Source organism: Henckelia pumila, chromosome 4 (genome assembly GCF_033568475.1).
Source record: "Henckelia pumila isolate YLH828 chromosome 4, ASM3356847v2, whole genome shotgun sequence".
NCBI lineage: Eukaryota > Viridiplantae > Streptophyta > Magnoliopsida > Lamiales > Gesneriaceae > Henckelia > Henckelia pumila.
In genome coordinates this window covers 130156363-130174681 of record NC_133123.1, presented here as the reverse complement: position 1 = coordinate 130174681, position 18319 = coordinate 130156363, and the positions used below count along the sequence as shown (strand labels likewise).

At 36.6% G+C, this 18319-nt stretch overlaps 1 protein-coding gene across 1 annotated transcript; it reads right to left on the bottom strand.

Moving 5' to 3' along the window:
- Nucleotides 1-92: 92 nt before the first annotated feature.
- LOC140860259 (brefeldin A-inhibited guanine nucleotide-exchange protein 1-like) lies at nucleotides 93-17183 on the bottom strand. The gene is made up of 11 exons (XM_073263195.1): nucleotides 16049-17183; nucleotides 14606-14923; nucleotides 13274-13604; nucleotides 12551-12973; nucleotides 8595-8884; nucleotides 8042-8315; nucleotides 7279-7781; nucleotides 6857-7178; nucleotides 2397-2751; nucleotides 1374-2053; nucleotides 93-856 (listed from the first exon to the last, which is right to left on the bottom strand). The coding sequence occupies exons 1-11, from the start codon at nucleotides 17056-17058 to the stop codon at nucleotides 248-250; spliced, it is 5115 nt and encodes a 1704-aa protein (XP_073119296.1). The 5' UTR covers nucleotides 17059-17183; the 3' UTR covers nucleotides 93-247.
- Nucleotides 17184-18319: the final 1136 nt, after the last annotated feature.

Below are 18319 nucleotides of genomic sequence, written 5' to 3'. Positions count from 1 at the left end.
TCAAAACCTTTGGAACTGCAAGCAAAACTCTGATGATCATGAATACTACGTCCATGAAAAGCTAAGGTTCCATAAAATTATTTCGTCGATATGGTAAAACACAAATGGCTCCTACTCTTTCAACTACAAAATTGGGATGTTCTGCCACCACGTACCACAAATGGCCGGAGTTTGCAACAGTAAATAAAAAATGGTCGACAAACATAAATCACAAACAAAAAAGAATTGTCAGAAACAAAAAAAAAAATCAAGATTGCATTAGTAAAGGGCCTATACATGATTGGAATATGTTGCTAAGAACAAGCTGCACTTCCTGGGAGTTATGCTCGCTTCGAACAAGATCCGCTAGTAATGGGAACAACTGTGAAACATAAATTCTAAAAGAATCTCTTTCCATTCTACACAAAATACGCATCACTAACAGGACTAAAGGAGTGCGTGCTGCCAGCTCCTCCTTCTTGGCCGAACCTAATGGAAGAAAACTGTGACGCACAGGCTTGCTAACAGCATTATTGACAGATCCGAAGCCAGCACAATTTAGGTATATTTTCAACACTTGTTCACATACAGACACAAGCTCTGCTTCTATATTTCTCTCCTCGCACAACGATGAATTATTCATGAGTAAATCATGCAAAAAGTTTATGTAGTTCTGATAAGACTCGTTTTCAAAATGAACCAACGGTGGCTCTGAGATCTCTAGGGCATAGCATGCCTTTTCTAACTTAAGCAGTAAACTAGTTTCGATGTTTAATTCATGGGAATGTGACGCGATGGATGAATAGGTTTCAAGAAGGAGGATGATAGAACCCGTAGACAAGGTCTGCCAATGCATCTTGTAAAGATCAGTAACAACCTAAGAGCAAGGAGAAGAACAAGTTAAATTTTGAAGCAGCAAACTGAAACCATTATCTCACAGTATCACGTATACACACATACACTATTAAATTACTGACTTATATTCAAATGGAAAAAAACAACCTTAATAATATGTCAAGAATGGAATGCAAGTTTTTCCATATAATTTGGGCTCTTCATTGTTTCATACTAACAAGTATTCCACTACAACAATTTGCTTAAAATATTCTTCCAGGAATTGAGAAGCAAACATGCAGCAAACATGCAGCAAACAGATAAATTATGTTCTATAATAAGAAGGCAATGGATGAATAATAAAGGGATGAGCTTAAGGGAAATCTAAAAAGAAAGATGATCCATCAAAACCGCACCAATAACATAGTCCTAACGTGGAATTTTCTCAATCAGTTTGCAAACAATAACATGTCATACAGTCATGTTATGTGCAGAAGTAAATGATTGGAAATCAATCAAGCGTGAGCAGTTGAGCACATGAGTAAGGGGATACAACACACCTGTAAAATGAGGAGCTGCGTGGTTATATGGCTTTTCATCCTTGAAACAACATAAGCTGCAGTTTGCAGGTTGTCATTCTCAGGGTCATCATTTACTGCTACATTGCCAGAAGTCAATTCCATGTCGCTATCGGGTTGGGCAACATCAGGCACCTCAACACTGTCCATGGTTTTCAAAAGCTTGACCAATCCGGGGAAACTGGAAGCAGCAGCCTCTTTTAGACACAGAAAAATATCTCTCCATTCTTTTTCAAAAAGATTGCTCTTCAAATCAGCAACCAAACGCATCAAAGCAGATACTCCAGCGCTTGAAGGACCTTGGCCTGGACTTCTAATGAATCCTACCAGTATCGTAACAACTCCAAGCAGTTGAGACCTAACTGATTCAAAAAATTGGACAAAAAGATCACTCAAACATTCTGCTGCTATCGCGGAAGTCTCAGAGTCCCATGCACTTCCATCACTGTGCGTGACTCTAGCACTTGGTGAACTGCTATCATCCTTCTGATCCACGTTACTATCAAATGTGGAACGGAAAACTGGAAATATCACGGAGTTGAAAACATTAGACCAGAATGGCTGAGAAAAAAGATGGCCATGATCCTTCAAAATATTAAACAGAACTTCCAAAGCGCTCTTTCTAATGGCTGATCTCGGATCAGATGTCAATCTTGATAGGCCTGAAACAAGCACAACACAAAGTCACAAACCAGAAAGATATTTGCTAAAAAAATCCTATAGAGCTACTACAAAGTTGGTTAAAAAAATTGTAGGAATCATTGCCGAAAAGCAAAAAAATCTGAAAGAAAATAAATGAATAATGATCCATCAGAGAGAGAGAGAGGAGGAGGAGGAGGAGGAGGAGGAGGAGGAGGAGGAGGGGAGGAGGGGAGGAGGGTAAGTTTATCACTGGGTGATAAGCTACACACAATCCACCTATTTGGTATAAAGGCTGATTCATGAATTTGCTGCCATTTCCACCATCTCAACATATATCTATGTTTTTCAACAGACATCATATACCTGATAGCAAAGGAACCCAGAAATGCATGTATTCATCTTTATCTTTGCAGGCTTGAACATCCGAAACATTGTCCTCCAAAGAAGTGATTTCATCCCCCTTAATTTTCTCGTTAGAAGCAAGTTCACCATCTGCAAGTCTAACAGCACAGTACCGTAGAAAAGCAATTGCATTGAGGCTAACGTCGCTGTTGAATCTACTATTTGTGAAAGTGATGAGGCACTTAACACAATCAGTAAAAGTCATAGTTTCCGTCTCGGTAATGTGGGAAAAGTATTCTCGTACTATTTTCTCCATTGTCTCAAAGGCCAGCAAGACTATGCTCTTTCTTTCATCAGCTGCAGCGGCTGTGAACACCTGCAGATTTAACATTCTGATGATGATGCAGATAAGGCAAGGGCCAGCTCAGAAGCTTCAAAAGCAGTAGCACATCCATAAACATGGTCTCAAAAGACAGACCTGATCTTTAAGTATATTTTCTACATCTCCATTCTCCTATCACAACCATCAGCTATTTTGAACTAAAGTTTTCAAGAATGCAGCAAGAGTAGTCATCCTATTATATTCCAGCAGAAAGGTCACAAAAAGAAATCCATGAACCATGAAGAAGAATAGAATTATAATTTTCATATCATCGGAGAGCAGCTAAAGAGAGAGAAGTGTTGTACCTGTTGTTATGAAAACATAATTTTTTTCCCAAATGGTCAACAGAACGTGGAGAATAAAGAAAGAAAGATGAAAAATTGACTGCACAAGTGTTAATTGCAAAGAATTTTTTGACTCCTTTTAGGCTACTACCTCCAACCCAACCTTGTTGATCCTAAGAAATAAGATGATACGAAGCTGGGAAGATAGTGGAGTCAAGGTAAATCAAAGCTGCATTTGCAATAAAGCAAATATGAAATGGCATAAAGCCTGGAGATCCATAAAAAAGTTGTTGGAAAGTTCGGATTGTTAATATATGTGTGGAGCCTAATTATTTATTTAAAAGTGTTTTAAGTATTTTACATACATTGATGTAGCACTAATACTATATACATATGCTGGTAGCCGTCATTGCATTATGATTGACATACAGAGACCAAGACGGAGACTAACAAGAAAATATCCTGTAAGAGGACATGTTCTTGTAAAAATTCTCTTTATTTTTTTGGTTTCAATATAGTGGAAATTTGCAGCGGTGCAAGTGGACTTAACTCTCACATCGAGAGTGAACCATTATAAATCTTGTGTGTTATTGTGTTTATCTTTCGTCATCTTATATTGTTTTCGGTAATTAATATGATAAACACTGTCGAATAATGTGACTCATAACGTTGTAAAGGAGAAATAGACTTCAGGTCTGATGAAGGCTCTGTCAGACATGTACGAGAAGCCTTCCACAAATAATAGGATATTTCTCATGAAAAAGTTCTTTTATTTGAAAATGACTGACAGGGCTTCTATGGCAGCACATCCAAATATGTTTTTAACACTATTGCCAATCAATTGTCTTCCGTTGAAATTAATGTTGATGATGAGGTTCGTGTCTTGATACTTTTGGCAGTGAAAAACTAAAATTTAATGACCAGAGATAGAATTCTTGCAGAAGAGGTTCGTCGAATTGATTATGGTGAAACTGCCACATCAAGTTTTGCCTTAAATATTGAATTGAAGAGGCTGATGAAATAACATAAATTCTCGCAATCAAGGAATGGTAGAAGTAATTCCAGATCTGGAAAAATCTGGAGTGCTGGAAACAGAAGCATGTCACAATCAAGGAACAGTAGAAGTAATTCAAGATCTGGTGGAAATCTAGAGTGCTGGAATTCTGGTGGATAGCACATATGAAAAAGAATTGAACGGCACCAAATAAGGACAAAGGAAAGGGCAACGCTGCAAACGTGGCAACTGACGAGATTCAGGATGCGATAACTTTGTCTGTTGACAGTCATGTTGAATCTTGGGCTTTGGATTCAGGTAAGTCATTTCATACGACTCCTCGTCATGAAATTATGAAAAGTTATGTTGCTGGTAATGGGGTGAATACATACCGATAAATTTAAGTAGATGTGCTGAGAATGAGATCAAAATGATGAAACTATTCCTGGAAATCCTCGACAAAAAAGACCTTGAATAAGCGTGCAAAAAGCATGCGGATTCACGTGGGATTGCCTAAGGCATTTTTGGTTGATTCGATTAATACAACAGCTTATTTGATTGATAAGAGTACCTCAGTGCCTCTAAATTAGAGCATACCAGAGGAGGTTAGGAACGGCAAAGAGGTAAATTATTCCTTTCTGAAAGTGTTTGGTCGTCTCTCTTATGTTCATGCTAATGCTCCTTTTTATAAGTAAATTTGACTCTAAGTCTAAGAAATGTTTATTTATTGGCTAAGGTGATAATGAGTTTGGTCACTATTTCTCGAATGAACAAAAACCAAAATCGGAAAATATCAGGAGTAAATGTGTAATTTTCGATGAGTAGGTGTTGTACGAAAACAGATTGAGTAAATATTCCGAAAAAGCAAATCCTGGAGTAAACAGACCTGAGTTACTTCACTTGAAAGATTTTCCGGTGAATGATTTGGAACAAGGTGCTCCAATTAATATGGAAAATGTACTCCCAACAAACCAAGAGAATATAGCCAAGAAACTACTTATATGCTAGAATAAAGATCTTCTAGAATTCAAGGCCACCAGTGAGATTCTCTCATCTCTCAATTTATTTTATTGACCGACAGAGGTGGAAGAGTTATCACAGAGGATAAAAACATTGCAGAATCAATGAGTTTACCGAAGAAAGGAAGAGCATCACGGTATCAAGTGCTATGAGTTATGAGGTATCATATGCTTACGTTATTGGACGCTTATGTATGCAACTGTATGTACTAGACCAGGCATAGCACATGCAGTAGGAGTTATGAGCCGGTTTATGACTAATCCTGGAGAACTGCATAGGGAGGCGGTGGAATGCATTCTCAGATATTTGAGAGGTACTGAAAATTTTGCTTTATGTTTCAAAAAATCGGATTTTGGCTTGCATGATATGTTGATACTGACATGACTGGTGATGTAAATGGTAGAAATAGTACTGGATTTGTTTACGCTCTGGGTGGAACTGCGGGTGGTTGGGTTTCGAAATTGAAAAAGATAGTCAAACTTAATGACGTTGAATATGTTGCAGTAACAGAGGCTAGCAAAGACATGATTTGGTTGTAGCCTTTTCTGGAAGAGTTGGTCACAAATATGAAAAGAATGTGTTATGTTGTGACAATCTGAGTTCTATTCATTTGGCAAAGAATCATGTTTATCATACTAGAACAAAGGATATACCAGTTCAATATCATTACATAAGATCAGTGTAGGAGGACCGAGGATGAAATTCTAGCTCTTGAGAAAATTGAAAGAAGTCGTAATCCAACTAGTATGTTGGCGAAGACAGTGACAGTTGAGAAATCGAAATTGTGTACAACTTCGATTGGACTTCTCCACTGAGGAGTGAGAAATCGCAGCCCCTGCAGGTGGAAACGATCGATGATGTTTTATTAGTCTCCAAGTTGGAGATGTTCATATATTTTTGGAGCCTAATTATTTATTTAAGGATATTTTAGGTATTTTACATACATTGATGTGGCCGTAATTACTATTTATATATATGTTAGTAGTCATTTTATTATGATTGACACACAACAGTTCTGCGAGAAGACAAGTCCTTGTAAAAATTCTCTTTGTTTTCTTGGTTTCATTATAGTGGAAATTTGCATAGGTGACGAGTGAAACACTATAAAACCAAGCGCACTAGCACCGTAAAACCACATCAACAGCACACTTATCAATCAGCACCATGTGCCAAATCTCTAGGGGATAAAATCCAGCACCACAACATCAATACAATATCCAAGAATTCAAACCACCACCACAAAAATGCATGAATGAAAGGCCCGGATAACAATTTATAGAATCACGTGCTGGGGAAGGAAGAAGCCAACTATCAAACCTTTCAGATCTATTTTTCCCCCGGTGAAAGTTATAGTGGATTTGTCTTGGCTTTGAGTTTACTATTGGTGGAAGCTAGGTCAATTATATGAAAGGGGTAAATTTGGCATGACATCAAATCACAGATGAGATGTCATCATGATTATCGGTAGTAATTGCTTCAAAAATTCAAATGGATTAAGACTTTGTTGGTGTTACAACAATTTTGCAAGAGGAAGATATGTCACTGTTTAAGTTTAAATCATGTTGTTAATTTACAAAAAAGTATACACTTAAAAGTACATTAAGTAATTACCATTAATCAACTTCTTTTATAAATAGTATCTGAATTGCCAATATGATGACAGGCATGCTAGATATTCCTAGAATATAAACTGGTGGACTACCTATCTTCAGAGGCTATATATGAAGAAATATTGGATAAAATTTAATTGCTCAACCCTCTATCTAATTAAAACAAAACAACGCAAAACTGTAAAATTTACCATGAAAACACTCTTCCATCCAGATTTTACATTATTGACACGGCTTAGCACCATTTGCGAGACACACCGAACAACTAGCTCTCTGATTTCTGTAGAGCTGCTTTTCTGCATCACAACCACAAAAGGGCTCAAAAATTCATTTTGGAAATTATAATTTGCCAGTTCTTCTCGTTCTAGGAATTTCATTGCAAGCTGCCGCAGTGAATCCATGACAAAAATTGCAACAGAGAGATTTTCTGACAGACCAACTGCCACAAAAAATTCTGAAAGGACACCCCATATTCGCGACCACACAAGTCTGATGCGATTCATGTTGTAGTGCCTGCAAAACAAATATCAAGTGGTTGTATTTATCTTACTATATATCCCTGGAACTTTTGTAAAATTGCAACGAGCTATTTGAATTTAGGAATGTATCTTACGCAACTTCCACAATTTTTGTGAGGCTAAACACACGAGGGTCAGTGGGGGACTGCAATTCTGACATAGAAACCTTGCAAAGAACCTTAACAAAAGCCACTATTGCCTCACTGTTCAACCTTTGGCTCTGAGCAAAGATGTGGTTTAGCTCAAAACTTCCAATTTGATCAAGCAAATGTAAGTTTGATATGAAGTTATTGATCTGCTCTGGGGTTACAAGACCGGGAGAATTCGCTCTGACAGAGGTACTATCATAGGAGCACCCTCGAACAACTGCCATCACAGCCGGATTCTGAAGTGTTCCTTTTTTTTTCAAAGATGGGTAACTGGAAGATTTTAATGATATATCTTCAGTATCAGAATAGGATGTATTAAGAGAAGACAGGTCATATGGTGCTCCATCCCCCAAGAGCTGCAGATGCTCAAAACGGGACAAGCACGTTAAAATATGTTCCCATGCCTCCTGAAGGTAGTTTCCATCTTCAATAGCAATTGAAATTATGGCCTGACAACACAATAGAGAGTTTCAAAAATAGTATTACACCTAGGTAAACCACTATCATTTCCAAGAAAAAAATAATGATTTAACTCCACCAGGTAAGCAGCAGTAATTATGGATAATTATTCATCATGGAAACTAACCAACTACAGTTAATAATTCACGATGGTGTGCTGCTGCTTGGGTAGCAGAGGTGGTGCATGCATGTTTTTGGTGAGCTATATGCACATTAAGAAAGACAGAAGCGAGAGTGAGATGATATGTACCTTGACAGCATCAACATTTTTTTGCTTCATATCTGCAGCACAATGGAGATAAGTAAACTTAGCCACAGTGGTGACAAAAGCATCTCTCTGAGTCTGCATACCCATAACAGCAGTGACATGCACAGCATGTCGGAATCCCTGCAAGCACTGAGAGGTAGCTTCCTTGTCATCAATCTGGTCCAGAGTTACACTAAATGCAGCTAAAATTGGGCCCCAGCAAACTTCAACCATGAACCTCAATATTGTAGGGTCGGCTACAGCATAATACACAGCCCTGATGTGTAAATGAGAGTACTTAGGAATTGTGAACTGTGATCGCCAATTCAATAAATCAAAGGAGAAAACATCTATCAATACATGTCAATCATTATACTTCAAGAAAGGAGGTTCCAACAATATCTTTCTTGCGTCAAGTAACCTATTTCCACCAACAACGTTACGATTTATGAGTAGCATTTTCTTAATTTCCACGTAGAAGGCACTAGTACAAAGAAAGAAAATAAATAAAGCAAATACATGTTAAACGGCCAAAACCCTGGAAGCATAAGCTTACTCTGATTTTAAAGAATTTGCTTTAAACTGCTCTTGGATGTGCCTTATTTGATATCCATTGGCCCCTAATGGTTTTTCTTCTGTCTGCTTCCAAACCAGATTAAGTATACCATCAAAACCCAACAGTTTATTCAGGCTGTTTTCCTGTTTGCTTTGGGGGGCAGAAGAATTAGCTTTCATTCTAATCTCATTTTTGACAATCTGATCATAGAGTGCACCCAAATAATCTTCCGCTAGATCCTTGCCATTATCAATACCCCGGTTATTCCGGATGAAATCAGCCTTGGTCATCTAAATAGTTGAAAATAATTTCAAATAAGTCAAATAGAAGCTTGATTTAATTTATCATTATTTAATAGCAGATATAAAAGTAACAATCGGTAATGTCATTGCCATGCATAAGACCTGAGTCAAGTCAAATATTTGGGCCTGTTTTTGCTTATTGAAGGAAAATACAGAAAATCGTCATTCGAAAAAAAAATCAGAAAATCAGTAAAATAGCCCATAAATGGCATAACTTAAGTAGACAATGTCTTGGAGGAGAAAGAAAAACAGAGTTCTATTCAATATCATTGTGAATATGGAAAAAAAAATTAGTCAAAGGTGTTTGCTAAAATCAGGAGTACTGGAATTATATAATTGTAGCAAATTATCCATAGGAAAGGAATATCCATAAAAAGTTTCTCAAACTTCAGAGGCTACTTGGACCAACGGATGTTACATTACTAGGGAAAAATGTAATTAACAGTTTCCTAACAAATACAAAAGGAAGCATAAAAAACTACCACAAAGCTGGTAACCATATATCGTAGTCAAACTTATTAGCAGGAGAAATTGATAGCAATTAGCAACTTACTTGATCAATAGATTATCTAGAAGAATTTTGAATTTTTAGCCTCCCATCAAAACTTTTCATGATCATTTTCCTAATACTCGGCTGATCTCTAATGTTCCAATTAAAATATTGTGTTGCGTAGCCTTCATACATAATCATGATCTTCAATGCTCTAAATTTGATCATAAGGCTCCTAAGTGCATCTTTCTTGGTTATTCAGTCAATCAAAGATGGTACAAATGCTTTGATCCAGTCTCAAAAAAATGTTTGTCTTGATAGATGTAACATTCCGTTAAAATCAATCTTTCTACGACTCTCATCTTCCGGGGGAGTAAAAGGGTGGTGAAGATGAATTCTTAACTGATTCATACTTAGCAATTGCATTTGATAAAGACGTTCCTGCCTAGCATCCTTTAGAGCGTATTCATGATGCAGTGGAAGTGAAAAACAATTCGAGCTCTTGTTTATACAAGGAGAGGTAGTGCACAAGAAAGTGGAGATATTGTCGAACTACTACATAGCCATGAATCAGATACAAAGTCAAATCACGGAGCTCACAATCTTGATAACTCAATACAAGGTATGCTTGAGCAAATTGTTTCAAACGATATTGATCTTTACATTGCTCAAAGAAAAGGTGTTCTATCAGTATTGTTCAGTCATGCACCCGACATCCATTTTCAGACTTTGCATCTTACAAGAATCATTCATCTTCCTTTCATGTATTTGTCTCTCAAACGTTGTTAGTAACAAACAATGTACAAGATGCTCTAAAGATACCTAAATGGAGAGAAACGATTTCTTAGGAGGATCAAGGATGAGAGCTCTAAAAAAAATTGTAGCTTTCGGTTGATCTACCCAAACGCAAATCTGTTGCAAGATATAAATGGGTATTCACTACAAAAAACAACTTCGACGGCTTCCATTAAAGTACAAGGCTCGTTTGGTTACCAAATGGTTTACCAAGACATATGAGGTTTATTTCTCAGAAACATTTTCTCCGGTAACGAAGCTTAACATTGTGCGAGTCATATTATAGGAAGATGTCTATATAGAACCTCCTCCTAGATTCCCTTCTGAATTGGGAAAACAGTGTGCAGATTAAGAAACTCCATTCATGGATTATAGCAATCTTCAGGAGCATGGTTTGAAAGATTCACAAGGTTTGTAAAAAAAATGGTGTACAATTAAGAACAATCTGACTCTTTTCACGAAATGGTCTACAAATGACAAGATTTTGGTGCTGATTGTCTGTGTTGACGACATAATATTGACATGAGATGATAGAGAGGAAACGAAGGAAACGAGTAGATCGAAGGAAAACTTAGCCAGAGAGTTTCAGGTTAAAGATTTGGGACAGTTGAAGTAGTTTCTCGGCATCGAAGTGACGAGGTTTGAGAAGAAATCATGGTGTCTCAACGAAAGTAAGTTTTGGACCTCTTAGGGGAAACTGAAATGATTGGATGTAAACATTCAGACACCCCAATAGAGGTCAATGCCAAGCTAGGAGCCATGAATAAGTCATCCAATTAGACAAGGGGAGATATTAAATATTGGTTGAAAACTGATTTACTTATCACATACTCGACCAAATATTGGCTTTGTTGTGAGTTTGGTAAACTAATTCATGTATGCACCATACCAAGAACACCTTGTAGCGGTGTATCGGATTTGTAGATAGTTTAAGAGAATACCAAGCAAATGACTCTTTTAAAAAAAAAATGAGTTGAGAGACATTGAAATGCAAATTGATGATAACTACACATAATCACTTACTAATTGAAGACCAACCTCTGCATATTGCACTTTCGTATGGGTAAAATAATGATCAAGAAGTAAAACATCGTTGCAAGAAGTAGCACAGATGTTGACTTTAGGTCAATGGCTCGAAGAGTGTGAGAAGTCTGACTTAAAAGAGTCATGGGTGAATTGAAGAAACCGGTTAGCTTCTCGATGAAACTGTATCGAGATAACAAGGTTGGTATCAGTATTGTTCATAATCCAGTTCTACATGAGAGGACCGGGCACATCAAAATTGATAAACATTTCATAAAGGAGAATCTTTAGGAACTTGTTTATACCAATTGCTTCAAAAATTGAAGATGCCTTCGAGAAGGGGTATTCAAGACAAGGTTTTGAACACCAAGTCAGCAAATTGGGTATGATGGATATCTTTGCCTAACTTGCGAAGAAGTTTCGAAAAATTGCTTTTTTAAATTTATTAAATCAACATTTAATTGTTATTTGATTTGATGTAGTATGGTATGATAGAATATTTTTTCAGATTTTGTAGGGATTGATTTTATGGGATTGTACCTATTTATTGGTAAGCTCTTGAGGAACAAGTACACTAAAATCATTTTCTTCTTTCCTACTTCACATTCAATGAATTCTCCAAATTGTATACATTATTTTATGAGTATGCTAATATACATTCACTTAACCATGAGAAAATATAATCTAAGCAAGCATGACATTGTCTCAATGGAATAGAGCTTACTCGCGAGACAAAAGGCTATTGGCCCTGATGTTAACCACTTTGCGCTAAATGCAATGGTTAAGTACTGAGAGACCTAATAAAGTTATTATGAAAAGTACCTAATTGCTTCTCCAGGCAACCTAAACCCTCTTAAAAGCATGAGAGGCCTAAAAAATATCGTATTAGGTATTGAAAACAGCAAGAGGATATGTAATTTCAACCATTAGAAGCATGTACAAGAAAGTGAGGAAATAACACTAGTTAACATGTTATGACCCCTTTAACTTTTGGTTTGACTTTGTTCACTTCCTAATTCCATCCAGAAGATTTAAGAGTGATCTCTTAAACAATTTTTCAAAAATGTGTCAGCTACAAAACTTTGGAAATCGACATCATGTTTATTATTGGACTAAAGAGTATCTTAGGTGATAATAAGACACAAACAAACCACAACTCATTCAGGCACACTTTTATACGACGTGTGTACAGCTTAGCCTGTTTATCTACATCTATAAGAAACAAAGTAGTAAGCTTCTCAAAAAAGAAAGATGCCATTAGTACCATAGAAACATGTTGAACAAATAGTAAATGTAGATTCAGGAGAAAAAAATAATAGGACAAAGAGAAGTATTAGAATACAAACCTTATCTTTTACCATGCTATTATGGGCATCGGTGTTGAGCATTATAACAGAGTATGCAAGGACATAAGCTGTATCTGCACTTGAAAACGCATCCGAATTGCATTTACAATAGCGTTCAGCAAATTTTTCCATGATACGGTCAATCTTTTGCGCTTCTCCAGGTAACCTAAACCCTCTTAAAAAGTACCTGATTGCTTCACCAAAGCCCATTTTTTCAAAGTTGAATGAATCTACATATGCATGCATTACTTTCATAGGAAAATCCTCTCTTTCACCAAAATAATCACCAATCATACTTTCATTCAAGCTAGGTGTACTTTTAAGAAAAGAAGCTACTTCTTCAGGAGAGCTTCCAACCTTTTTGGTGCTTATTAAGAACTCAATTCCCTTCGAAGGTTTTCTGTTGAACAGAGCAACGCCTTTCTGCATTTATTTCATTGACAGAGTCACTGCAGTATACGGGATCATTTTGAAATTTTATGGACACTATGAATCAGTTCCCCTAGATGACACACAACCAAAACTTACCTAATTTGGAAAATTATCGTATATGGTATTTAACATACAAAGTAGATTCTTCTTTAACTCATTATAAAACCATCCCCTCATGGTAATTCGTCGATCATGAAAGCAATTGATAAAGTAGATAAATTTCATGGAGGTTAATTTGTTTATTCAGTTCACCATGAGATAATATTACTACAAAATATTACATAACCTGACCTGCATTTCTAGTTTATAAGCTCTGCGTTGCTCCAATGAGATTGCATCCGAAAATTCAGAGTTTGCTTGTGAGGGCAGCTCATAATCAGTAAAATTTGTATCCTCGTTCAAATTAGAGGGTGATTCAGTCAAGTTCTCGTTGTCAGACAACTTCGGTGGATTCACATCTCCAACTTTCAGTTGGTGGTCCATCCATGACCCCATTGATTTAATGATTCTAACCAAACACTTGACTGATTCATGACGAAATGTCATATCTTGGGCAGGTGACAAAGTGGTAGTTGAACCTGGTGGTGGACCTAGAGCAGTTTTCAGAAGTCCATTGACGGTCCTGAAAATAGCTGAAGGAGTCAGTAGTTGAAGTATAGATTCTAGAATATAAGAAAATATTTGGAAAAAACGAAGAAAACATGGAGAGAAAAAGAGTGAGAAGCCGGCAAAGAATGAAGTGGGAGAGAAATCTGCATGAAGAATCATTAAATGGCAAAGAATGATGGGGAAATGTGGAAGAGAAAGCTGCATGAAAGAATCATTATTTGTCGCATCTTTTAAGCACAAGAAAAAAGATGAGGAAACTCACACGGAAAATAACTTAACCGTTTTCATTACAACTTCACGTAGATAATCCATTCTGCAATTCAATTAGGAAATCTATTTGTCATCCCATATACCTATGATACGTTTATGAACCCAAACAGAGTATGTAAAGGAACTATCCAACCTCACTGTTCAATAACTAGTTTGTCTTGAAAGTCTCTTAAATTTCATGGAGATGGGATCCAATAAGATTTCTTTATTATTTTTTCACATTCTTATTTATTTCATAATGATCATCATGTATCACGGCATCCATCATAGCATTTTACAAGTTTGACATTCTCTGATCCTCATATAACTAATGACTTTCGAATGGCAAACTTGATCACTTGTCACAGTTTCAAATTTGAGGGGCCCTGACCGATGACTGAATTCCTACCTTCTCTTTCCGAATATCAAGGATTTCACGGATGTGGGGAACTGCAGAAGCCAGTCAACAGTCAAGATAATAAAGAGTAGTTTTATTTTACTGAGTTAAAATTGACAAACCCAAGAAGTTGGGGTTATCGTTACAAGAGATTATAAACACTCATGACTAACTCTGTTTGATCTTGGCATTTGATTTTACAGCAATAAAGAAAAAATTGTATGCACTAATTAAAAAAAAATGCAGAACATTCAATTGGAGGTAAAATAAAATGTCAAACATTCAATTGTACGTAGAAACATGCAAGGTTTCCAACAGAATTGATTGTCTGATCATAACAATTATGTTTAAAAACACAAATATCAAACCTTTCAAATATGTTTGGAGCATCCACATCACAGTCATAATTGACAAAAATATCGATAATAAACTGTGAATCCTGAGACATCTTCTCGAGTAGACTCAGAATGGTCATCTTCTGTAAGAAACTAGGCTGAAGCACATTCTCCAGCACGCGAAGGATCAGCATGGGGAAAAAAATTCCAATTTCTGATTTGAGGACGGATCTAAATTTGGAAATTAAGTTTTGAAATATTGAACAGAGAAGTTGAAAAATAGCCATAACAGATAGAGCACTGTTCTTTAACAATGATAAGCACAGATACTGCTTGACCGCATTGAGAAACCTGTTAGCCAAAAAGTGTGTTAGCTAATCAGAGTAAAAAAAAAGAGCCCTCGTTTATGGAAATGAATAGAGGGTTAGAGAAGATCATCATGGTCACAAAACATTTAGCTAATCAGAGGAAAAAGGGAGACCCCATTTATAGAAATCAAAAGAGGGATAAAGAAAATAATCATTGTTGCCGAGTAATATCTTGCCTTCACTTCAATGACCTTTCCTTTATGTGCCACGATGCTGTTTCGACTCTTGTATATTACACATACCCATTAACATTCTTGATTCAAATAGACAAATACCAATATGTAGTTTACCACCATCCAGAATGAGCCCAAGATCCAGCCAAGACAGTGAAAATACATAAACCCTCCACTTAAATAACCAAGTCAAATGTGATGCACATAAAGGTGTATAGATATCTTAGAGCTAAGGCATGAGGAAAACATGTCCATCAATTAGGAGCCCTACGTGATAATATGTTAGAATCAAATATTTAAATAATTTCATCATACAGAACCACACATAGCCTTGCCTTGGGTCGAGGGATGAAGGCTACCTTGCTAAGCCTTGAACATAATCGCAAACCTTGTGGCTCTCATAAACTATTCACCATAACTACATCTAAAATATCATCTGAGAAAACTAAAGGACAGAATAAAATGAACAGCTTGATATGGATTGGATTCCGTATAGATAAATATTCGGTGAGAAAAATCATAAAATGAAGGGCATGGGCATGGGCATCATGGGTTGATTAAAATGCACGTAAACTGCCATTGTTTTCACCTAAATTCTACAAATATGGAGTAAGAGAACCACAACAAAGTTCTGCAACCCTGTTTCACAAAAATTCCACCTCGGGCACAAGTCATTGCTGCTTTCTAATCATCCATCTCATTCAGTCTTTATCCTTACACATTCAAGTATTATATCACCTTATCAGCATTGAACCACAGTCAGGCTCTCTCCATTCATTCTCAAATGATCCTTGATCGCTGTGGTGTTGGTTACTCAAGACATTCTACACAATTTAGTCTCCAACACAATACAATATAAAGTTTGATTCCAAGTTTCGAAGATCAAGAACCAACACTAAAATGTTAAGAATTTTGTGAGAACACTCAGCACTTGCCTCTCATTGGTACGCCATATTGGACCTGCATTCCCCATAATGACGTTTAGAAGCTCCAATGAGAGAATTTTGCCCCTTAAAAGGATCTGATCATCAGGATGCTCCTGTGACGAAAACTTCATGGATAACTTGCATAAATTCTTGTAAAGCAAAAAGCCATCCTCCCTAATTTTACTGTAGCCGCTCAAATCATCACCCTCATTGACAGATTCATCAGCCTTCCCCTCTCGGTGCTTGCCACCATTTTGAAGATCCAAGGACAAATTAGAATCAATACTGTCCTTCGTTTCCACAATCTCATTAACGAAGTTTTGAGCAAATTGTATTGAACTCCCTTCATTCAGATTCCTGTCAGCGAACTCCAGCAATTCAGAGACAGACACATTCTTGAACTCGACGAGCATGGAATTTTCTTGCACCCTGGTGAAAACAATGATCATCATCTGCCCAAGAACCGACTTCGCACAGATCTGATTGGTGCCACTATGGCCACCCAGGTAGATATTGAAGCAGGATCTGACAACCTCAACAAGGCAATCACCCCGGAAGTAGATACAGGGGGATCGAACAGCAGAGAGCAGGACCTTGAGAACGCCAAGCTCAACGGGCTCGTCCCCCAGTACGGCGCATTTACAAACAGAGTCAACCAGGCGGAAAATGATGGAGGAGTCATCTTTGATTTCGCAGCCGCGGATGAGGCCGAAAGAAAAAAGTCGGTAAGCACAATCTAGAGCGGGTTCGACCACCTTAGGCGAAGCCGATTCGATGGCCATGATAAGGGTTTGCAGAAGGAAATCAGCATCCGCAGAAGAAAGGCCGTAGAGGGGGCAGCAGGAGGTGGGATCGCCGGAATCATCGGCCAAAGAATGGAGCCTGTCGAGCGCAGATTTACAGGCAGAGACAAGCTGGGAGTGCTTCCTCCAGGCCACATTCTTGATTATCTTGTCCAGGGCAGGACCCAGCACCCACCCGCAACGTGACGCCCCACCTAGGTTTTGGGGAGATGACATTGATGAACTATCGGCGGATTGATTACCTTTTCAAGACAGGATTTATCGTTTTCTTGGAGAAGTGCCATTGCCAATTCCCCATTGCATCGCTGTTCCGGTCGCCATGAGAAATGTGAACCAGCAGCATGCACCCACGCTCTTCTGATCTGAAATAGGAAAACAACGTGTATATACATATAAGAACTAAATAAACTATATGATTTATTTTCTCAAAAAAAAAAAACTATATGATTTAATCATTAATATTTTGGTACAAAAAAGACAATATTCATAATGTTTTATCAAATAATTAAATTTAATAAGTGTGACTATATATATAAATAGTATTTGTAAGTTATTTTCAAACGCCGTCATCTGATCAATCTATTCAATAAAGATGATTATTGCATCCAAAAATATTCTTGATTTTAAAATCAATTTAAATATATATATATATATGGTATTGAAGGTTCAAAAGGGAAAGATATTTTTTTTAAAAGAAAATAAGTTTGAAGTACCTATAAGAATGAGAAATTAGCAATAAGCATCAATTTATTTTAAAAAAAAAACCATCAGAAAAAATAAACATTAGTATAAATTTGTTTTGGTTTCACCGAATTAATTAAGATTTATTTATTAAAAGAGACAAATTTTTAAATGAATAGAAATAAATATATGTGTTATTTATTATTCTATTATATCTATTATGATTATATAGCAGTAGAGCCTTATATATACATAAATGACCTTGATATATCAATGTAATCCAAAACTATCCTTCAAATTAATTCAATAAGAAGAAAACTGGCATTTATAAATTTAACATCATTGTATATTTATTTATAAATATATATATATATATATATATATATATATATATATATTATTTTATATTCTAAATACATGAATAAAAAAAAATTATCGTTATAATTAAATCAGTTTAGTGTGCGATATAATAAATGAATAATGAACACTAAAATAATTTTTCAATTTTAACCCTCAAGCCTCATCCTACAACATTTTAGTTACGAAACTATTTCCTTTCATTTGCATTCTAGCCTAAGAAACTGTGGATGTCATGTCAATAGGACGTTTTTGACCAGACCCGATTCCCGCCTTATGTGGGAAACTATGGACTCGTTACTCGTCTCACCCCAAATCCAAACAAGGTGGGTTGGATCCGTGAGACCCACGAGACCCAAAAATTTTCAATGAAAAACAATGTTATAACTAAGCCCACACGAATGCAGTATATCAATCAAGAATCAACCCCAACAACAGC